This window comes from Rosa chinensis, chromosome 1 (assembly GCF_002994745.2).
Source record: "Rosa chinensis cultivar Old Blush chromosome 1, RchiOBHm-V2, whole genome shotgun sequence".
Taxonomy (NCBI): domain Eukaryota; kingdom Viridiplantae; phylum Streptophyta; class Magnoliopsida; order Rosales; family Rosaceae; genus Rosa; species Rosa chinensis.
In genome coordinates, this window is record NC_037088.1 from 55,177,228 (window position 1) to 55,197,620 (window position 20,393).

The 20,393-nt window shown below is 38.0% G+C and overlaps 4 protein-coding genes across 5 annotated transcripts; all 4 read right to left on the minus strand.

Moving 5' to 3' along the window:
- Window positions 1-51: 51 nt before the first annotated feature.
- On the minus strand, window positions 52-4,968 carry LOC112182448 (RNA pseudouridine synthase 5). Of its 2 annotated transcripts, none has more exons than XM_040518413.1 (14): window positions 4,714-4,968; window positions 4,560-4,617; window positions 4,420-4,447; window positions 4,284-4,330; window positions 4,088-4,151; window positions 3,349-3,514; window positions 2,733-2,820; window positions 2,507-2,591; window positions 2,004-2,079; window positions 1,696-1,763; window positions 1,281-1,350; window positions 1,073-1,151; window positions 432-525; window positions 52-278 (listed from the first exon to the last, which is right to left on the minus strand). In XM_040518413.1, exons 1-14 carry the CDS (start codon window positions 4,811-4,813, stop codon window positions 201-203), a joined length of 1,101 nt encoding a protein of 366 aa, XP_040374347.1. In that variant the 5' UTR covers window positions 4,814-4,968; the 3' UTR covers window positions 52-200. The 2 variants fall into 2 exon arrangements, with proteins under 2 accessions (XP_040374347.1, XP_024176710.1); XM_024320942.2 differs by having other exon boundaries at window positions 4,088-4,178; window positions 4,714-4,965.
- Window positions 4,969-5,743: 775 nt separating this feature from the next.
- On the minus strand, window positions 5,744-8,133 carry LOC112182450. The gene is made up of 4 exons (XM_024320946.2): window positions 7,970-8,133; window positions 7,367-7,538; window positions 6,737-7,033; window positions 5,744-6,565 (listed from the first exon to the last, which is right to left on the minus strand). Exons 2-4 carry the CDS (start codon window positions 7,505-7,507, stop codon window positions 5,909-5,911), a joined length of 1,095 nt encoding a protein of 364 aa, XP_024176714.1. The 5' UTR covers window positions 7,508-7,538; window positions 7,970-8,133; the 3' UTR covers window positions 5,744-5,908.
- A 1,658-nt stretch (window positions 8,134-9,791) lies between these two features.
- Window positions 9,792-13,092, minus strand: LOC112182451 (general transcription factor IIF subunit 2). The gene is made up of 7 exons (XM_024320947.2): window positions 12,739-13,092; window positions 12,302-12,410; window positions 11,266-11,393; window positions 11,098-11,172; window positions 10,795-10,941; window positions 10,121-10,240; window positions 9,792-9,999 (listed from the first exon to the last, which is right to left on the minus strand). The coding sequence occupies exons 1-6, from the start codon at window positions 13,018-13,020 to the stop codon at window positions 10,124-10,126; spliced, it is 858 nt and encodes a 285-aa protein (XP_024176715.1). The 5' UTR covers window positions 13,021-13,092; the 3' UTR covers window positions 9,792-9,999; window positions 10,121-10,123.
- A 157-nt stretch (window positions 13,093-13,249) lies between these two features.
- Window positions 13,250-19,027, minus strand: LOC112182449 (beta-taxilin). The gene is made up of 12 exons (XM_024320945.2): window positions 18,807-19,027; window positions 17,934-18,390; window positions 17,754-17,842; window positions 17,379-17,487; window positions 16,551-16,618; window positions 15,915-15,992; window positions 15,390-15,454; window positions 15,014-15,080; window positions 14,726-14,908; window positions 14,075-14,131; window positions 13,847-13,942; window positions 13,250-13,628 (listed from the first exon to the last, which is right to left on the minus strand). The coding sequence occupies exons 2-12, from the start codon at window positions 18,382-18,384 to the stop codon at window positions 13,488-13,490; spliced, it is 1,404 nt and encodes a 467-aa protein (XP_024176713.1). The 5' UTR covers window positions 18,385-18,390; window positions 18,807-19,027; the 3' UTR covers window positions 13,250-13,487.
- Between the last annotated feature and the right edge of the window lie 1,366 nt (window positions 19,028-20,393).

The following is a 20,393-nucleotide window of genomic DNA, read 5'->3' on the forward strand; positions in this document are numbered from 1 at the left end:
AAAATCCAATACCCTTTCTGTTCTTTATATCAGAGACTTAAATTCTTCTGCTAATAAATCCTTCACCTTTCACCATCCACTGGCATTGCAAGGCAAAAATTCAGGTTAAAATACAGATATTCAATTATAAATCATTCCTCAATAGCTTTTGCCCTACTGTTGAAAATAGTTCACTCAAGTTCTGTTTCCTTTTGTATGCATCACATAACGCTACTGAGTTCTTCGATTTCTTCTCGAGTCCGAAGGACAAGTGGGAGAGGTGCTGTAATTTTGATTACCTGAGATAACATGAGAACTTAATGATGATGAAAACATACCTCTCCTTGTGGAGACTCTGATATTGATCAACCTAAAGGATGACTTTCAGGCACATGTATGTATTATTCAAGATTTTGCCTGGACTCGGTATGTAAATGCTATTTATCAATTACCTCATTGGATGATGGGTGAGAGAGAACCACTTGATGAGCATGCAAGTTATAACCACAATCTCCAGGAACAGGCTTCGTAGGCCTCTTGAACCCTCTGCATGAAATGTAAAGGATAATGTAACTTGAAGAATAACTCAAATTGGGAGTCACTACATCTTCATCTTCTTTTCTCAATTTCAGCGGTTCATTCCTCCACAAAAAGGATACCATGCCAACTTCAACTTTGTTGTTGACAAGGCTTTTATGTTTAATGAAACATCACTACGAAACCTAAATCTCATCAAAAACCACTTCGCTAAGGTTTTAGACTAATTAGTTCAAGAAACAGCCGATACTATAGAATCCATTGACTGAACAATACTGATGACTGATGTTTGGCCATCTTTTGCTGACATCAATCTTAGAACTTGGGAATCACTACAATACCAGTTTTCTTGGTAACTATCATTCTCCATCACTAAAATACCAGTTTTCTAGGTAGCTATCATTCTCCATCAAACAAGCTAAACTATAGATCATACTCTGATCACCTTCAGATCAACAACAGGACAGTTGTTGCCCATCCAACAACATAGCAAGAAAGAAATGACAGGAAAAAAAACCAGCAAAAACCTGGTTTATCAGTTATAGCATATCCTTACCCGTCATCTGCAAAACTTTCATCTACAAAGTCAGATCCCAAGCACTTTGGTTGTCCACCAGCAACATATAGAAGATCTCCTGTTAAAAGGCAATAGATGAGTCTCAAACTCGTACTGCTCTTTGAACCAATGTTAGGATTTCAAAAGTATCTTAAGAAGCATGGTTTGGGAGGACACCTGACCTGTGACCAGGCATTGAAAAGTTTACCTAGCAAGGGATGTCCTATGAAAGAAAGATGAATGCGTATTTGATGTGGTCTCCCTGACTGAATCTCTACCTGTTAAAATACCAATATGCTAATGTAAGGACTTTAAATCCAAAGAGCAGAACTAAACCTAACATGATTTTATGCCCCTCATAGACTTCAGGTAACTTTTTATTGTATTTGTAACCTTAAATTGGAATTAATTCCTTTTGAATATCAAGATTGGTGTTGCAAACACTATTTTCTGTCAAAGACTCCTGTTGATACAATTGTTTGTTACTATGGTGTTATATTTGAACATCGATAAAGTTTGCATTCAAGAAACAACGCAGATAGACAACAGAGAAGAATATATGAAATTTTAAGTCCTTTTGTCTTGTATATCCTGAAGTTTAAAATTGGTAAAAATTGGGGTACCTGTACGATTGTGTGATTTTTCTGTATGTCCCTCTCAAGAACTTCTACTTTGCTCAGAGCTGGTTTTCCTGGTAAAGTAAAAGAATATAACAAAGGGGTAAGTATGATGGGGTATTGATAATTTGATGAAAATCAGGTGTTTCCCGAACATGAGTTGATAAAAACCAAGAACTCAATACAGATGCTGACTGGTGCAAGAAAACAGTGGCATGACTAAATGATCACCGGCTATCTTTTAGAATCATGATGAACAACTGGATGTCTCTTACAGATATATAAGCTACTCAACAGATGAGAGAGGGATAAACCTGTGGGAGAAGCAACATACAGCCCTTTAGCCACACCAGGATATCGCACAGTTCCAATTGGTTGCTTAACAATCACCTGTTACATCCCACAATCTGTTGCATAAATAATTGCAATAAAGATTGACTAAGAAGACAGCATAAACAAATTACAACAAGACCTTGGGATTGGTTCCCGTACCATTGTAACATTTTTTTTAGTATCCACGCAAAAATTCTCAGCAAAACATAAAAATGATTTTTTTTTTTCATGAAAAATGTGTGCTATAGCAAGGCAGTTTGACCAAACTAGGGTTAAATGACTAGACATTGGTAAAACCTATTTTGGTTCCATTTTCCCCTGCACAATGAGGTTCATAGATGAGCACAGCCTAAAAACCAAGTATGCAACTTTAGATCAAAGAAGCTATAGAAACAGTGGGACATAAATGGTCTCTGAGATACCAACATTAACATTGCACATGAAGACAGTCACACACAGACTGAGTCTCATGAGATTTTATTACCTCGTCCTCACAAAGTATCCCGGTCACTAGCGCCCGGTATATCTTTGAGATTTTCCTTATTGTATGCAGCTTCATGTTGGTGTCACTGCGTTGTTGATTTTCCTTATTAGTCATTGCAAATAAAGTGAATAAAATAATGTCTTCTCATCATGATTTTGAACCATATAATAAAAAATAAAAAACTAAAAGCAGGTTCAAGCGAGATTGAACATGTCATTGCTTTAACCTGTCATCTCCAATATGGGATGTCCCATCAGCAAAATATGCTGCAAGTTGAGTTTTGGCATGCTTCGTCTTTGCACATAGCAGTATTCCTGGAACAATTTTACACCAGTTAATCAGAAGAACAATCAAGAATAACAATTATTGTCAGTAAATTAACAATAGAAAGGAGATAGACCAGTAAAACTGGAAAGTGAGGAATGTATTTGAATAAAAGGATCTTGTGGTTCTTAGAGACGTAGTAAATATCACTAAACCATTTATTTTGTATGGTACAACTTGGCACCGAAATGTATATCTGCAACGAAATCAAAACGACAAAAAAAAAAGAAAAAAAAAAAAAAAGAAACCCAACTGGCATACAATGTATATAAATTACTACAACAAAACTTTGAGACCCAAAATGATAAAACAATCATGTGTTTTTATTCGCTACGTTGCAATGCACATAAGATCTCTAATTATGAAGATTTCAGAAGTTCTTGATGAGCATAGGTTGTAACCTTGATTCAAACATGCCCACAGCCGTGCCTAAAAAAGCTAAGCACATTGATTTGAAAAGAAAAGAGAAAATAATTAGGGATATCATCATTTAGGCCAGCTTTGAAATTATGTGCTACCTGAAGTGCCCCTTCCTAGGCGATGAACAGGAACTGGATGTGATTCTTGGCATGCTAAGTGATGGATCTTCTGAGTTTGCCGCCATAGGAGCTGTGTTAGAACTGTCCGTTGCTGAAAAAGACCTCCAGGTAAAACTTGCAGCCCGCCTGGCTTATTCAAAGCAATCTGAACACATGTTTGCAATGTTATGTCAAGCAGAGTCACCATCAAAATGGATGAAATCAAACAATACTGACCACATTCTATCCCAGAGAAACCGCAGGATGCTTTATTTGGTTGCTAATATATTGTTTGAAAAGAAAAGATCAATTTGAAATACTAATCTGATATGCTCAGATAAAACTGAACCAAGGATCTACCTCACCCCAACCCACCTCATCCCTTTACTACCAAGGCAATGCTCAGGTGGCAATTTGGCAAGATTTCATCATGTTCTATTTCGTTATGTTCTTGGATATTCTCCAAAATCAGCTACAATACATTGAGATATATACATATTGAAGCATTCAGTCAAACAAAAACATATCTTTACATGATAACATTTATATAATAATACCAAACACAATGATAACAGTGACCTAAATCTCTTAAAGTGCAGAAATTCCGTACTTTCAATCACAACTGTCATCACATGAGTTACTTCACACTACCTTAACCACGAATATACTTATCCTAGGTGTTTAGCATCACTGATAATAACCGAAAAGAAGCAAACTGTCACAGGTTTAAGACATTTACCATATCATCATCCTCATATAGAACCTCGAGCAAGTATGGCGCATCCGGCTCTCTCCATGCAAGCCTATGATAGACCAATTCCGAACCAACCCTAACCAAATGCATTACATTAAGAAAAACACACATAAGAATCTTGCTTTATGCACAAGGAGCATGCGCAGCATAGAAACAACAGTATCCACACAAAAAATAACACCTGAGAATCGTATTCGAATCTCTAACTACTTCTCCATCAACTGTTATCTGTACACCAACAAAGCAAAGCTGTGAATTTCCAAAGCAGATGTTCATTTCTCACAACAAACTCTCCATGATTTCGAAAATATTCGAACCTGTCCGTTTCGGATTCTCTGCAGCCAACTGCTCCACTATCAGTTCAAATTCAAAATCAATTGTTCAAGCAAACACAGCTTCTTCGAATTCGAAGCAATCATAATCAACACAACTTGAAGAAAGATGAACAACTTCTTACCCTTGCAACGGAGCTGAGCTCTTGTATTTGCTAGAGTAGAACTCTATCAGTGTCAATTCTGTAAATTCACACAAGTTCAAAGCGTCGATGTTAAGCGATTCAGCTACGTTCGGAATACGCAGAGAAGAAGAAGAAGAGAGAAAGAGAGAAGTACCGGAATCGGAGGGTTTAACGACGTCGTTGTATGACAAGCCGTCGTTGAGATCGGGCCACGGCAATCCGAAAGTTTGAGGTGATAGCGAAGAGGTCGACATTGAATATCGGAACGGCGTTCCGGCGAAAGGCTGGAGGTTCGAGTCGACGTCGTCGTTTCAGGGGCGGTGTCCGATTCCCCAACTGATTCAAAAAGTTTGTTGCGTTTGCCAAACTTGCTTGTGTGATGTGGAGTTACGAGTTTTGACGGTTTACTTTTACCGCCATGAAAGGAAGGCGTATATTTAATTATTTATTGGCGAACCAATGGTAAACTGGTGAATGGTAATTTTTGGTTTTTGATTGGTGAGTTGTGAGTTGGTAATTGCATTTACTATCATGTTAAACTACACCGATGTTTTGTATGGAATCGTTGGATTTGATCTCGAATTTGAATTTCCTATCATGTTAAACTACACCGATGGCTAATATGGAATCATTGGAGATGGTTAGCATGGAACCGTTATATATGATCTATGAAATCGTTGGATATGATCTCGAATTTGCATTTGCTATCATGTTAAAATTGCACTGTTTCTAAGTACGGAATAAGTTGGATATGATTGCTCAAATCTATTATGCACTTAAGAAGATGTAAGTGGATAATTTTTACTGTTCTTCTTTTTAAAATTTTTGGTCAAAAGACTATAGCCAACCATCTTGATATTCTCTGAATGAAATTATAGCCAGGACCGTAGCGCTAAACTACACTAATTGCTAGTATGGAATCGTTGGATCTGATCTGATCTTTGGTTGGCCCCTAGTCCAACTTAGCTTAAATGCATTCGAAGTCGTAACAACATTCGTCAGAGGAGTCTGCATTAGACATATTCAAATTGGTTTACCTGAAATGATAATTATGCAGGAATCTGGAGTTTACCCAACTGAAATGGAGATATCCAGAATTCTAGACTTCCTCTCAAGTGTAGAGTTTGGAAGGTGATGAATATGTCTCAAAATGCGAAAGACCTCGAACGATTCCCTGGCGGTAATAAATAAAAAAACATATTGTAATACATTTTTATTCACTCGATTCTTTAAAGGGCAAGGGCAGTGTCTAGAGGCACAAATGAATCCGCTCCACTAAGTAAAGAGAATTACAACCCTGTGATACACAAAGGAATGATGGATATCAACGCCATCAAATTTCAAACAAATTAGCAGAACACATCGGTTGATGAAGAAGGGCGTGAGACCTGCAGAGCAACTGAATTCCATTCCTCAATCTCAGTGCAATGATCAGATTTCGCTTCAACCACCTGGAACTGGCTTTTCATCCCAACAACAGAGGTTTCAGTCTTCTTGATCTGAACAGAGGTTTCAGTCAAAGCCAAGGTTTTAGCTGCCTTTGCCTTCAGACGGTAGCGCTCTGCTCTAGACCCAATCACCTGTCCTAATATAGATGCTGCAATGGTAAACGCCATAGCCGACTTAGGCATCAACACAGACTTTCGAAGTACAGCTATGAATGGAACAGCTGCATGCACAGCAGCAAACCAAGACGGAGAGAATTTCTTGGTGTGCTCTCTCCATATCCCTAAAGGAACATTGGCTGCCATTCCCAGTGCTCCAATCACAAGAACTTTTGCAGGCAGGGGTTGTGGGCGGAGGTTCTTTGCAAATGCAGTTTTTGCCAGAGCTGCTCGTGCTGCAACTATTGCCGGTGGGCACTTAACTTTCATGCCTGGAGGGAGCTGCAAAGCCTTTGCAACAAGCGGAATGACACCACTAACAGCACGGAATGACTTTGCAATCGGACAGTTTCCACTTTGCAGCCACTCGTTACTCGCTGCCTCGTGATTAGAGTTTCCTCCCTGAAACAGCAAATGCTAAATTGGTAAGTAAATCACAAATACAGATTCTACAAACAATATGAACTTACAAAGCTGTAGTAAAATCACAAGCAGTTTCAAAAACTATAATAATAATATTCCAATTGCTCAATAAGCTGGGAAATTTGTAGTATGAAGCAACAATCACTTTACCTTTGAAGAAGAACCCTTTTTCGAGGAATTAGACTTCTTTTGCATTTTCTTCCACTTCTCAGAGAATGCATCAAAGCCGAAAGGTCCTCCAGGTCCAAAGGATGAGAGACTGATAGTAGCTGCCTTTGCAGCTAATGGATTAAACATGCATGGGGCTGGTTGAGGCTCAACTTTCTCAGAATGCTCAAATGATCGTCCAGAAAGAGGGACTACTCCATCACTCCCATGGAAAAGCTTAAATGCCATGTCGAAATTGGGACCATCTTCAAAAATTGGACCTTTGCTGGCTGCACGTACCTGATCAAGAAAAGCAGACAGTAGTATCAAAAAGCCTGAATTTCAAACCAATTATAACAAATGCTAAACTGTCAGCGAAAGAATGCAGCCACCAAAACAAAATGCCGGCTTAACTTGCCCATTTTATGTGTTTCATAGTTTGAGGTCAAAAGGGAGATCAGGTTTAATTAGTTGCCTGACCCAAATTCTTCACGAGCAGCTGTAAGTGCCACTATGTGTTATGGACCTAAATGTGCGCTAGTAACTACTAAACAGAATATAGAGACCTGGAATTAACCAAAACTACCCTCACAGTAACATACACAGCAATATCAGCAGGAGGAAACGACTCACCGGCATCGGGAAAGCCATGGACGACATGGAGGAGAAGGAAAAATTGGTTGGCTCATTAATGTTCCTCAAAAATGGACACCGAAGAATGTCTACCGGAGAAGGCGTCAAGTCCTCATTCGCACCTTTGAAAAAGCACTCCATTTCTACCTCTTAGAAAAGAAAAAAAATTAACCTGCACAAGGAGGAAAAGAAAAATCAACAACACTCTCATGGCCGACACACGCCTCTTAACAATAACCACAAATCTTCACCACAGCCCATGCAAACTCTTAATCGCTACAATCAAAACATCATAAGAGAGCAAAACTTCGAATCCAGCTACACCCAAAACACAAAAATCTCAATACAATTCTAAAATCGAGAAAATTCCTTTACTCGTAAAACAAACCTAAATAAAAATCGAATGAAAAACCCATGGGCTACCTAATTACATTTCAGAAAAACCATATATACATTTTACAATTCACATCGAAATTCGATACCCAGAAGCAAAATTAAGCAAGCGTTGACATTAGATACGTTTCGAATTCCTAACCGAAAATAAAGCACCGATTCAACGAAATCCAATACGATCCGAGAATCAGAGATGATAGATAATCGTACCTTGAGAGAGAAGAGGAGGAAGAAAGGTATCTGGATGAGTTGGTGTTAGGTGGAACAGAATGGAGGAGCAGAGAGAGGTGGGTATAATGATTATTGTGACTTTGTTTTTGTCCGAGAGGGGGCTGGAAACGACGTCGTGTTGAGCACACACGCTTTTGATCTTCGAAGCCCTTTGAGCTCTCCAAATTGGAAAGTAAATGGGTTGGTCAGGGGTTAAGGAGAATGGTCAGCGCTCTGGCGTAGCCAATTGTTGAACGACTTCAACTGGGGGTGTGGGGGCCACGCGAATGGTTTGAGTAGCTGTCCGTGTGTGTACCACGCCGCTGTTTTTTATTTATTTCTTGCCGCTGCTAAATTAAAATGAAATACGACTTTGTGTTCATGAGCTTAATTAAGCACGTGTTAGGGGTTGAATAATGTGTTCAATTGATCGTTTTTGGTGATAAATCAAGACTTAACCTTGAAGCTGTTAGAATTTTTGCAGGACCGATTCATTTTATTAAAATTTACATTTATTTCGTTTTGATGTACACTAATTTCGAAATGGGTTTGAAAATTCTTAAATTTGAATGTGAGATAAATTCTTAACTATTGTGATTTTAAACTTTGATAAATATTTTTACATTTCAGTAAAAACCTACAATTATATCCTTTTTCTTCCCCAAATATTAGGGGTGGCTGAAAATGCCGGACGTACCGAAACCGACCGGAAACCGGCCGAACCGCCGCCTTCGGCGCCGACAAATACGGTTGCCAGTCGATCGGTACCGGTAGTACCGTACCGGAGGTAGGTGCTCGGCTCGGCAGTGGTACAGCCTATCATATAGGTTCGGTAATACCGAACCAGCCGACATAAAAGTTTTTGGTTTAATTCCAAAAACTCCCACTCTTTTGGGTCTGCCAAGAATCGAACCCTTCCAGCCTCAATGAGAATTCAAGCCACTTACCACTGGACCACAAGCTCACTTCTGATAAGTTAAGCAAAAGAGTTATATATATACACTTAATTTAAATTCATAAACAATTAAAAAGGTTCTCACCTTCCATTTCTTCCATAAACATATCCGGTGTCTCTCTCTCTCTTATTTGCTATTCCTTCTTCTTCCAGAAACGACTCTCTCTCTCTCTCTCTCATGTTCTTCGTTCTCTCTCTCTCTCTCTCTCTCTCTCTCTCTTCATTTTTGATTTCTATTCTTCTTCCATTCTATTGCTTCTTCCTCCATTTTCTTCTCGTTTTCCTTATTCATTCTTCCATTTCTTCCTTCTCAGACTTGAATCAAAATCAAATCTATAGCTAAATCTCTTGATCTCGAATGAGGAGGGTCGTCGTGCCGTCGTTTTAGTCACCGTTCTTCCTCGCTGCCGGCGCTGTTGAGATAGTCGGTCGACAAACCGAAACCGACCGCAACATCGGCATACCGATTCATCGGTAACCGATTTATCGGTATCGGCAGCGGTTGTAAAAAAAGGCAAACCGATGAGTTTCGGTTCGGTAACGGTGATGGCCAAAAAATGTCGGTTACCGGTACCGAGCCAGCCCTACCAAATATCCACCAAGGTGTATTAAAATACTCCCTACTTCCAATAAAAAATAAAAAAAAACTCTACTGATAAAGATTGTGACTCGCAAGTCTTATTTTAGCAATTTACTATTTCTTTGGACGAAAAATAATGCGTCTTTGATTACGCAAGCGGAAAATATGCATTTTTCTTTCTTCTCAAAAGAAAATATGTATTTGAGTTGTTTTGTTTTAATAATGTACCATAAATCCCACGTCACTGCTGACATAAGATATCAATATCAGTTCCATAGTCTTAAAGATAACGGAAGAGAGCTGTGCCATGCGATCACTATCACCAAAAACAAGATGGAACTGTTCTCATCAAGAAATCTATTTTGGCATTGTTTCACTACAAGAAAGGTAAACTCTGCTGGCCTTTTGAAACTCCAAACCTACAAACTAGACAAAAGAAACTGGAGAAGCGCATAGCATTTTCTTCTTGCTCACATTGAAGAACACATTCCAATTCTGCTAAAAAGAAGTGTCGAGGTTAGTAGTCTAAGAACAAATCAAGATGGTAAATATGAGTAACAAAGTCTGCCTGAAAAAAGGTCTGAATCTAAAATAGTTGATCGATATCATACACAACCTATTAGTGAGCTGGCTCCTGGCATGTTCTCCTGTATTCAGGTTTCAGCTCGTAAGTGCCTTGATTAGCTCCCTTGTTGTTGTAAACAGAGAGGTCCTTCAGTATGTCTTTCAGAAATTGCTGCAAAACGACAAGTACAGAAACAAATCATAAGAGCAATCAACTTACCAAAGGCACAAGTAGAATGATGAAAACAATATAGTAGGTATAAGTTATTTGATTTAGCCTGTGAAGATCTAGGTTGTGGTCTGATTATCTCGCGATCAACTCAGTTGCCGTCGGACATAATAAAGAGAAAAGTTCATACAAGGTGAAAGCAACCCTTATAGTTTGCCTAGCAGAAAACAACTACATAGTACTCTTCATAATAAACAATACCCTTCATTATTATATCTAGGAAATAAAATCACCTATAACTAGATATCTGCTTCATCAGTCAAAGGGCACTTCTTCTCCGTGTATAAATTTAAAACCAATAGTCCAAGAAGTTAACTATCATGTATGCACATAGTGACATATGCTGAAACGGTTCTTATGTGTATCAATCTGGGAAAGACATAATAGGAAACAATAACTCTAAAAGCTTGGATTATACTCACATACAAACAGACATCTAGTAAATCCGACATGAAGAATCTAAATGGGAAGAACTAAAAGTTAAGCAGAAAACATACTTCGGGTTGATCTGTCTCTTGGATCAATTGTCTTAAAGTCCAATTAGGTTGCCTTTCAAAGAGCTTAAACATAATATGTTCCATTTCTCCACGGTCCCTCCTTGTTCTCTTCATTTCTGATCCCTTAGTTGGCGCTTTCTTCTTGTCCTATTTGAAAGATAGTTTGTGCTTAACGCATACTTTGAGATGGGTAATCAGTTCTGAAATTGTAATTCTACCATAAAAGTACTTTGCCCAAGGGAAAGCAAGCAGCACATAGCAATTTTACTCAAGAATTAGCACAAAAAGTAGGTAGCTATGTACACTGGGTCCAGGAACCACAAAACCAATCATCCCTGGCATAGGCCTCATATGTGCCCCATTGTCATTGTCGATCACCTACAAATTGGAAAAAGTAAGGAGCAAGTTAGTGATTATATCAGTAATATAAATCATAGTATTAGCAAAGGTATACAAAGTAATCTGAGAAACCTGAATCTTTCTACTTTTCATATGCTTTTTTGTTCGTTCACGGCAAAGTTTCCCATAATTCTCAAGATTCTCATCATGGGGCTTCATGTCAAATTTGTTGAAGATTTTCCCCTCCACAGATAACTTTCCTGCGATGAAAAAGAATTTCAAACATTCAGTTGAGATTACCAAAATGAACAGCTATAGTTGACTAGTCCTTGTTGAAGTAGTATAGATCTCAATTAGTTGTTAACATAGAATTTCTGCTCCTGAGTATTAAATTGCTATCGGCATATACTTCCACTAAAATGATGCCATACCCATATCTGACAAGAAATATATTATAAATATGGGATATTAGACTATTATCTGACTAAAAATTTGAATTCCAATCCACATGTTTATCAAACCAAAAGCGACTAACCCATGACTTGGGGATTATTTTCATTTCTCAGTGCACTAAAACCCAATTTCCCCAACATAAAACCGTGAAAGCCAATAACACTTGTTTCCTGTACTCAACTGCAACGATCTGTTGAAATTAGGATCAACCATTTTAACTGAAGACAAAAACCACTAATTTTCATTAAGTGCTTTCCCCAAAATCTGACTTTAACTGAAACAGTTTCTTCTTTTATATTAGACGCGAAAACTTTTGACAAAGCTTGGTTGCAACCCTCCTTACAAATAAGAGGTCAGACTTATGTCCTAAACCAAGCTTAAATCATTCTGAGTTCTTAAAATTCCAATACAAACATACATGCCAACTTATTAAATTAAGAAAAACATGACAGATGAATGTAACCCAATTGCTCAAGTTGGGCATACTAACAGTACGCTACTTCTGCTTTAGTTACTTAAAAGACCAAATGCTAACAAGCTGTGATAGAACCCAAACAATACAATGTCCAGTTCAGAAACGAAGAACTTATACTTAACTTAACAATGAACCGCAGCAGTGTTGATCTAACCAACAATGAAAAAACAACATTGTCACACTAAACAACTCCACACATCTAACCAACTATCACAGAAGCAAGCAGGCATATATGCTTACCTTCTGACGACTCTGAAAACACAGACATTGGAATGAAGTCCCTGGACATATCCAAAGCGTAACACTTGGGGGTATTTGCAGATTCAGTGGCCGCCAGTTCCATGGTAAACTGAGGAGTGTCAAATTTTAACAACTAATCATGTTAAAAGAAATTCGCAACAAGATGTATGAGCCACATTATTATAAAATTGAAGATTCCAACCCAAATCATGCAACAATTTACCAAAGAAAAAAAAATTATTATAAAAGGGAAATTCCAACAGAATCAAATAAATGCAAGGTTTAAAATTTGGCAAAACAAAAGCAAAAGGAGATAGGCCAACAAAACCCTAGCTTCCAGATCACACAATTGGGAGAAGAACACAACAAATCATGACCGAAACGGCAATGCAGGCACGAAAAGGCGAAAAGAAAACGACGTCGTCGTCGTGGGGTACCTTAGGTTCGTTATTGGAGTTGAGAGGGTCAAGGGAGAGGATGACCTTGGCGACAGGGCCGGAAGGACAAGGCTCCTCTGCGGTGACGGAGCGGTCGGCGGCGGCGTCAGGCTTAAACGATTTGGCGACGTTGGGAGGGCATTTCATAAGCCACACTGGCTCCGCTGCTTTGCTCGTCTCCAAATGCCCCCTCAAATTTTTGTTGCTGTTGGCACCACTATTACTAGTGCTACTGGTTCGTTGTGGTTTTTGGTCTTCCATTGCTATTTGGCTTGGCGCCATAGCCCTCGCTCAGAGAGAAGAGAAAGGATCCGTCTTTTTTGTTTCCGTTTGTTTCTCTAACCTCCCTCCCTCTCAGCCCTTTTATATATTTTGAAGACAGCCACGACGTCGTTTAGGCTGTTATTAGTCGTTTCTGTTAACCGCTAAAACCCTAGGCTTTGAAGGTTTTCCTGAGGAGAACACGAAGTTTTCGATACCAACAGTTCCATCCATGCAAGGCTTTCGAGTCTGGAGAGTGACAAAACTGAATTAAAAACGATCCCGATTTTGAGATTTGGGATGAATGAAATACAGACCAGTTTTCTCAGTAGTACAAATGTTGGTTAAAACAAATGACGGTGAAATTATACTCGGTAAATTCGGTGATGGGCTCTTTTCCGGTTTCTTGTAAACAAGGCATAAACAAAAAAACAAAAAAAACATTTGGAAGGGTCGAGTTTAAGATACATAGTTGAACATGTTGGTACTCATGATGAAACTGGAAGTGCATCGGAGGTGTTGCCCTCGGTAGAGTTCTGTTTCCTTTCTGCTTGAAGTGACCGGCATAAGGATTCCAGCTTTTCTTTCTGATTCTTTGTTTTCTCTAACTGTTTCTTCAACCGCTCACGCTGCTCAGACAACAGAAAATCAGAGTGTTTAGCCTTTTCTGCACACAAATCCGCGCATAAAGTACTAAATCTTAAATGCCAAAAACGTATGAGCTGTTTTGCAGGAGTTGATACCAAGAATGGGGCTTAGGGCCGAGTTATGTACAAAGTTTTCTACAGGAGTTGATTGGTGATTACAGCAAAATAAAGAAAAGATTGACAAGCGAAACCAACCATACCTCATCTACGAGTTCTATAAGAGTAACATCTGTCTTATCACATTTGCTCTTCAAGAACACATTTTCCTTCTTGAGGTCCTTGATAGACTTTGCCATCTGGGGTATTCCAAACAGAAAGGTAGCTTAGTTTAAGATGAACATATTGTGCGAGTTACAGTGAGAGTCTGAGACTAAGGAGATCAGGAAATTTGTGCCTGTATGAAATGTAGTTTGAATAAACATGTGTACCTTTTCAATCTCCTGTTTGAATGTTTCGAAAACTTCATTGCTTTTTAACAATGCATCCTGCAAATTCAAAATATAGCAATTCACCAATTATGATGAGGTAGAATTCTGTTTAGGTGCTCTGAGCATTTAAAGGTCCATTAGGAATAAAGAAGGCTCAAATATTGCAAAACCGACATAAAGAAGAGTAGGTTGCCATCTCCTAAGCATTGGTTAATGAAGAAAAAACATTGGAAAGAAGCCAAAGTCATATCTAAGCACATTTCAAAGATATAAGCCGAGTAATGAAAGTATGAAACAGGCAAGCCCACTTCCGCCAATGACTAGAAAGTTTCCATTTTTGTGCCCAAATCCCAGTTAACTCTAGGACTTAAGATTGCCAAAGTGACTCAAAATAATAGTCACATTATAATCATAGAATGAACAATTTTTCTTTTTCTCCATTATATAGCAGAAGTACGCAAGTGTGATCCAGTGAGACTCAACCGATTAGCATGCCCCATATCTAACAAGGGAAAATGAGCCAACAGAAGATTTGCACGATAAACGAATTCTGCAGAGATTTTAATAGTCCCTAGGAAGCAAACACTCACCAGATTCTGGTGAGTAAGATCCAACTAATGGTTTAAAGCAACACACAAAACAGAAGTTCACCTGGAATTGTTGGAATTTCTCCCCATCAGCCGTCAACTGCAACCGCAAATTCTTTTCAGTTGATAGTAATTGTGACACCTGTTCTGCATATAATTTCATCTGGGACTGTTCCTGGATTAATTTCTCTTCATGCTGCCTAATCTTCAAATCAGCAATTTGAAGCTCCAATGATTTTTGCTTCAACTGTTCATCCAAAACAAAAACCACTAAGAAAAGTTGAAGGACATGATTAAGTAAACAATCATTCTAAGTAAACCAATGTCATTTATGCAGGCAGATAAATTTTACCTTCGTTTCATATTGCTGTTCAGAATGAGCATACTGATGGGTGAGCTGCTGTAGTTTGGTACTTAACCTGAACATGAATGGATGTTAATAAACTAATTTTCAGGTGTTAAAAAAAAAAAACACTGAAAATCTATGATGTATGCCATCACATCACAGCAAAAAATGAAATAACCCAATGGTATCGATTTATCAACCAGGCCAACTAAAATAAGAGATCAAGTCAGAACATTAAATGAGACTTAACTAATGGTATTAATAATGTCTGCTCCCAGTAAAACTAATATAAGAAACTCCAAGGTACATGACTCTATTTCACTTCAGGTATACAGCAACTAGATAGTTAATACATAAGCTCCAATGAACATCTGGGTCTTACATTTCATTCTCCTTTAGCTGAGAGATACATTCATCCTTCTGCTCATCTAGCTTTTTGCTCACATCCTGTAACCATAAGAATAATATCAGAATGCCATTTAACCATGCATTAAAAGTATGATAAACTCAAAGCATACATCTCTCTTTGAAATAACACAGAACTAGTTCCAATTGAGAGAAAGAGATGTAAACTTGTTACTTAACTGACACCTTATGCTTGTATGTGCTCTCATGAGCATCTGAATAATCATGGCAGACAAAGTAGTACAACAAGAAATCTTGTCCTTTTCCTTTTTAAAATACAGAACTATAAGTTGAGAAAATATTGACTTTGGAGTGTGTAGACCTTCAAAGATCTCGAGTGTAATAATGTGTGTTGCAGGTAATTTTTAACCAGAATTTTCATTTGAATGAAGCTTGAATCATCAATTGCAGATTGATATGTCAAAGGAAAAAATAAATAAAAAAATCAACAGAGGAAAAGATAATGTAACAACTGAATATAGAAATGTGCACATGTATTAACCTTTATTGCATCTTGGAACTTGGTTGATAACTCTAATCTCAAGTTTTGGCCCTCTGTTGACACCCGTCTACATTCATCCTGTTACAATTATCAGGAACCATTAATGTTTCACAGTCAGTGACTGGAGGAGTACAGATTAATTTCATAACTTACTATATCAAATTGTAAGACAGATTCAGAAACAATTTAAGCATCATAATGGCAATGTATTGCAAGTCATTAGTGTTAAACTTTTTATTCGAGCTTTTCAATCAGTAACGATACATAGGAGTGCGGAACCACCCAACAGCTCACTTCCCCAAAACAACTTATGCTAGAATCTAAGAGCAACCGGACAATGAAGAAAAAGATTATAAACTCTTTCAGCTGTCTCTTGGCTTATTTACTAAAAGGCAGAGTATAGAAAAGAGACAGTGAGGGCCCCTTTTTTTCACTTTGGTTTCCGGTATGCAATTAGTTAGGTCCCACACAGACAACGGTTGTAACAATCATTTCCTCTAGTATGATTTAATCAATTAAGTTTCATGTAGATGAGATCTATTATAATCCACGTCTGGAGTATAGACAAGGTTTCAAAACAAAATGACTTTGGAGAACATGCATTGGAGAAAATGCGGCAAGGAAATTATATCATACCATTAGCATTTTGTTCTGACGTTGTAACTCTCTACACAACGACTCAAGCTTATCTCGAACAGCAATGGCTAAAAACAAAAGAGGATGAAAACAAATAAGTAATAAAACTCTCTTTAATGTTGCTCCAAAATATATATTGATAATATCAATTATGTTACTGTACCATATACACCTGCACAAAAGCTATATCTTTTCTCCACAAGAATATCACCATCTCTTTAAAAACATATCATGCCACCGTAAGTGGTGAGCCATTCACAAGAACATAACAATAATTAGAAGGAGACGATCGATCATGCATGATGCCTTCTATGTAGCTTAACTTATATTCAGTAAAAGGCGAGATTGAAAAATAATAAAACTGAAACCATTGAAATGGTCCACATCTACTTGGCCAGATTCATATATCTTTCTTCAGAGAAAGAATGTTAAAATCATACTTCACACGCATGCTTGTGCAGCATGAACAGACATTCTGCTCACTGATAACAGGACGTACTTAACTCCTTCTAAACTACCACAGATGTTTACAGGTATCATAACTCACGCCCTACGGTAGACTCTAGTTAAAGTCCATCATACATTTTATTACTTTTTCATGAAAAACTGCGGCACAGGATATTGCATCACTATAAGTAGTCCATTTCTGCAGCAACTACTAAATATATTATACTAAATCACTATAAGCCAATCATTTAACATTTACTGTTACTAGCAACAAAGTTGTTTTTCCCTCCGCAATAGCTCATATCTGAAGGTGTAAAGATCAATACATCTGCTATAGATCTTGCATGTAAACATTAAAAAAAAGAAAATCATTTCAAATACCTCCATCTCTCTCTGCAAGAACTTGTTGATACTTCAAAGTGAACTCTATAAACTCCTTCTCTGATTTAAAGGTCCGCTTTGGATTTTTCCGTTTGGTTTCAGTTGTATCCTGAGACAAAATTAGTCCAACGTACTTAGCTTACTGTAAAATAAGCAAATATATAGTATCACTACATAGGTGTATGTATATATCTCTATTTCTTTGTCAATTGGTATGTATATGTGTGATGATTGATTATATACCTTTTGATTAATGATTGCATCACAAAAATCAATTTCATACAAGACATCAGACACATGATATGTAGCTTGCATGGATCAACAACAAGAAGCACAAAGTGGTACGATATAGAGAGAAAAGTATGTATTACTGACTGGTTTTTTGTTTTTTTCAACACTCTCCGAAGCAGATATTTCCTTTAGATTGGTTGCTGGAGCTGGTGCATCCAAGCCTACTTCAATTGCTGAAAGGCAATGACAGATTAGCGTAAACTAATGTGTACACATCTTGAGCTGGTAGTTTAAAGAGAGAAATCAAAAGGTAAAGAAATTTACGTCTCTCTGAACTTTCACATTTTGCTTCAACTTGTTCCTTTACTTCACTGCAACCAGATGCCTGAATTGCAGCCTCACACGCAGAATCAGCCGACCCGGGCACAACTACTGAACCTTCTGCTGTCTGCTCTGTAGAAGCCTTCTTTGGAACTTCAACTGACTCAACTGAAGCATCAAAATTATCAGTTTCCGATAATGGAACAGGAAAGGTTCTCAGCTTTGGTGTCTTCTCTCCCTTATCCTGGCTCGTTTGCAACTCATTTGCACCCAATTCATCGACACGCTCCTTCGAACGATCCATCTCTGAGCCATTATCATCCTCGTGATTGCCCAGAGGCTTCTCTTGTTCAAAGTTGGGAGTTGGAGGAGCCAGTGGCTCTGACGAGCTCTCAACAAATCCATCTGGCAATGAATCCACTTCAGGAAGCTGATTTGCTTCTGGGTTCTCCATTTTAACCTACAATCACCATCATTCTTTCCTCAGAAACCCCTCTAAGAATTGAAACCCAAAAAACCCATCTCTTGCTTTAACCTAATGTAAAGCCACAGCTGCTGACATCCATGAAATGGAGCAGCAGAAGCATAAAACCCATTTTGGGTGCTAAGAAAATTCGATAAGAACCCTAAAGAAACAAAAAGATTCCACCTTTAAGCTTGCCTCTAAACACCACACACCAATTGTGCCTCAAAGCTTTAACCTTTAGTTAAATTTACACACTTTTTTTATTTTTTCTTCTGGGGAGCTAAACCAATAAGAAAGAACAGGGAAATTGCAAACGCCATAACATTAAGCAATCTGAATAATCGGAAAAACATTAGGAATGAAATCAAAAGGAAGAGAATGACAGAGAGAGAGAGAGAGAGAGAAATTACCTGGTAGATTGTAATATCAGGAGGGAAATGTGCAACTCTGTATGAAGGAGACGAGAGAGAGAGAGTGAAGTGAGGAGACAAAGGAACGAACTCTTTTCAAACTGATCTTAATTCCACCTTCACAACAACCTTCGCCTAGTTGTGTGTGTTAAGAATGTGGGAGAAGAGAACAGGCTACATTAGTCTTTTCGCAAACCTAATACGAGCATTCAACCTACAATTTCTATTATTCGACATGAGACGAAGACGTGTGAGCTGTTTGAGCTCAACTCGTGTCGGGCTCAAGTTTTCCTTGTTTAGAAATGAATTGATTTTGACTCGTCGAGAAAAATACAAATCGAGCGAACTTGATATATTTGACTCGTAAAATTCGTCAACAAATCTTAAAATTTTATGAAATATGCACTTTTAGATAAATAATTGAATTTATATCAAAGTCTAACTCGAACTCGAGTTTGTTTCACAATATTGGAGCCGATTCATCCAAGCTTGAACTTGAAATGAGGCATTGTTTTACTTGAGTTTGAGCTTGGAAAAATAAATGGAAGCTTAAGCTGAGCATGAGCTGAATAAAACGCAACCAAGCCCAGCTTGGCTACTTTTATTATTAGCTAAACTATCAACAAAATAACATTCTCGCCCCTGCCTCGCCTCCGCAACCCGTCTCTTCTCTGAGAGCATCGTCCAAAAGCGATCTATAGTTTGTAACTATATATGTGGCTATGACTATCAATTCTGACTCTTTTTAAGTGTAGCATTGGGGGATCAATGATAAAATGGCTAGTCTTATTAAGCATGGTATATATACTACTCATTAATTGGATGCATGTCTCCACCTGCAGATAGACTTAATGGATATGTATATATATACTCGCTCTAGCTTCAGGTTATTTACGAATATGGTAGCTAGCTATAGGTAACTACTTTACTAGCTAGTTTTTCTGCAACAGTGTATTGCTACTAAATGGATGAGAAAGATCGATTCTGTTTTTTCTTTACACAAGCGAGTTTACACCCAAAGGGCCAAAGGTACACAAGGTACTAACTCTATATTTGATCATTTTATTCATGAGTAGCTTATTAGAGATTCAGAGATAAACATTCTGAGTAGACTAGCATATATTAGTGGCAAGCACATTTGTAAATCAGAAAATTGAAGCTAGCGATGTGAAAGCCGATTAATGATCAGAAAAAATGACACATTGACGGGAGGGCTTGCAGTACACAATGCACAACGTACTGGTGTTAGACCTTGCATTGATATAAATGCAGATCCCACAAGACCAAGAAGCTGCCGGATCATCATCATTGGTGTTTCATTGGTCTTGGACCCTTGGTTATATTAATCTGTTGTATTTGTGTGATTTAATCTTGGTATGTTATATTGTCTACTCCAACTTTCCTTTTCAAATAATACAGCATTAATCTAATGAAAAGATTGAATCTAAAAGAAAAGGTCATTGACGCCATGCCTTTAGTCTGGTGATTACATATTTTGATGAAAGCTAGCCAAAGTGAGGTTGTGCACTTTGTATTGGACTAATGGTCCTTCAACCTCCATGCAATTGGTTCTCACTAGTGATGGTC

Coding starts and splice junctions, on each gene's coding strand:
- LOC112182448 (XM_024320942.2), bottom strand. CDS start 4,813: ATGTCGACCTCTTCGCTATCACCTCAAACTTTCGGATTGCCGTGGCCC. Junction 4,618..4,713: donor CGTTAAACCCTCCGATTCCG/GTACTTCTCTCT, acceptor GTGAATTTACAG/AATTGACACTGATAGAGTTC. Junction 4,448..4,559: donor AGCTCAGCTCCGTTGCAAGG/GTAAGAAGTTGT, acceptor ATAGTGGAGCAG/TTGGCTGCAGAGAATCCGAA.
- LOC112182449 (XM_024320945.2), bottom strand. CDS start 18,384: ATGGAGAACCCAGAAGCAAATCAGCTTCCTGAAGTGGATTCATTGCCA. Junction 17,488..17,753: donor TTGAAAAAAACAAAAAACCA/GTCAGTAATACA, acceptor ATTTTGTCTCAG/GATACAACTGAAACCAAACG. Junction 13,629..13,846: donor TTATAGAACTCGTAGATGAG/GTATGGTTGGTT, acceptor TTGTCTGAGCAG/CGTGAGCGGTTGAAGAAACA.
- LOC112182451 (XM_024320947.2), bottom strand. CDS start 13,020: ATGGCGCCAAGCCAAATAGCAATGGAAGACCAAAAACCACAACGAACC. Junction 12,411..12,738: donor ACTCCAATAACGAACCTAAG/GTACCCCACGAC, acceptor GACACTCCTCAG/TTTACCATGGAACTGGCGGC. Junction 11,394..12,301: donor GTTTTCAGAGTCGTCAGAAG/GTAAGCATATAT, acceptor TTTTCATCGCAG/GAAAGTTATCTGTGGAGGGG.
- LOC112182450 (XM_024320946.2), bottom strand. CDS start 7,507: ATGGAGTGCTTTTTCAAAGGTGCGAATGAGGACTTGACGCCTTCTCCG. Junction 7,034..7,366: donor CCATGGCTTTCCCGATGCCG/GTGAGTCGTTTC, acceptor TTTCTTGATCAG/GTACGTGCAGCCAGCAAAGG. Junction 6,566..6,736: donor AAAAGGGTTCTTCTTCAAAG/GTAAAGTGATTG, acceptor TTGCTGTTTCAG/GGAGGAAACTCTAATCACGA.